The sequence below is a fragment of the Aphanomyces invadans genome, assembly GCF_000520115.1.
Source record: "Aphanomyces invadans strain NJM9701 unplaced genomic scaffold supercont1.12, whole genome shotgun sequence".
In the NCBI taxonomy this organism is placed as follows: domain Eukaryota; phylum Oomycota; class Saprolegniomycetes; order Saprolegniales; family Verrucalvaceae; genus Aphanomyces; species Aphanomyces invadans.
This window is the reverse complement of record NW_008580157.1, coordinates 1,513,819-1,514,392: the sequence shown is the minus strand read 5'-3', so window position 1 is coordinate 1,514,392 and position 574 is coordinate 1,513,819. Positions and strand designations below refer to the sequence as shown.

The 574-nt window shown below is 50.2% G+C and overlaps 1 protein-coding gene across 1 annotated transcript; it reads right to left on the bottom strand.

Annotated features, from left to right (window-relative positions):
• Positions 1-128: 128 nt before the first annotated feature.
• On the bottom strand, positions 129-565 carry H310_06990 (hypothetical protein; the record flags this gene model as incomplete). Its single annotated transcript, XM_008872255.1, has 2 exons — positions 129-160; positions 223-565. The coding sequence occupies 2 exons, from the start codon at positions 563-565 to the stop codon at positions 129-131; spliced, it is 375 nt and encodes a 124-aa protein (XP_008870477.1).
• Between the last annotated feature and the right edge of the window lie 9 nt (positions 566-574).

Sequence of the window (574 nt, the reverse complement as noted above, 5' to 3'; positions counted from 1 at the left end):
AACTGAATTCACACAATTCCAACGCTGATGACACTTCCTTCGCCAGCTCCTCGTACTTCTCATCCACGTCAGTGGAACCAAGCAAGGCAAAACCAGCCTGGACAACTTCACTTTCAACTGGAATGACATCAGGCAAACGTCCACGGGCTGCGAGCTTTGTCTTGCCAATGTGGGGGATCTTGTAGTTATTTCTTCCTTCGGCACGAATAATCTCCTGCATACAAGACTGCAGTGTGAGAAAGTTGGCATTGAGTGTAGACATATCCACTTCCATCCAGGCTCGCTCGGTCTCAGCCACAATGTCGTCCACACACCTCGAGTAGTTGTTTTCTTGTATCGACTGAATAGCGCGAAAGAATCCAAGGTCCAGGACGTTCAGATCTGGTGAGTTTGGTGGCTGGAACTTGACCTCGATGTCCCAACCATCGCTCTTGCACGCCGCAACAATGTCAGGATCGGTCGGAGGTATGTGCGGCTTCGCGTTGTCTTGTTGAACAACAACTCGTCTGCCAGCACAAGATGGCCACTTCGCCTTGATCGCTGGAATGACCCTTGACAAGAGCATGTTCTTGTA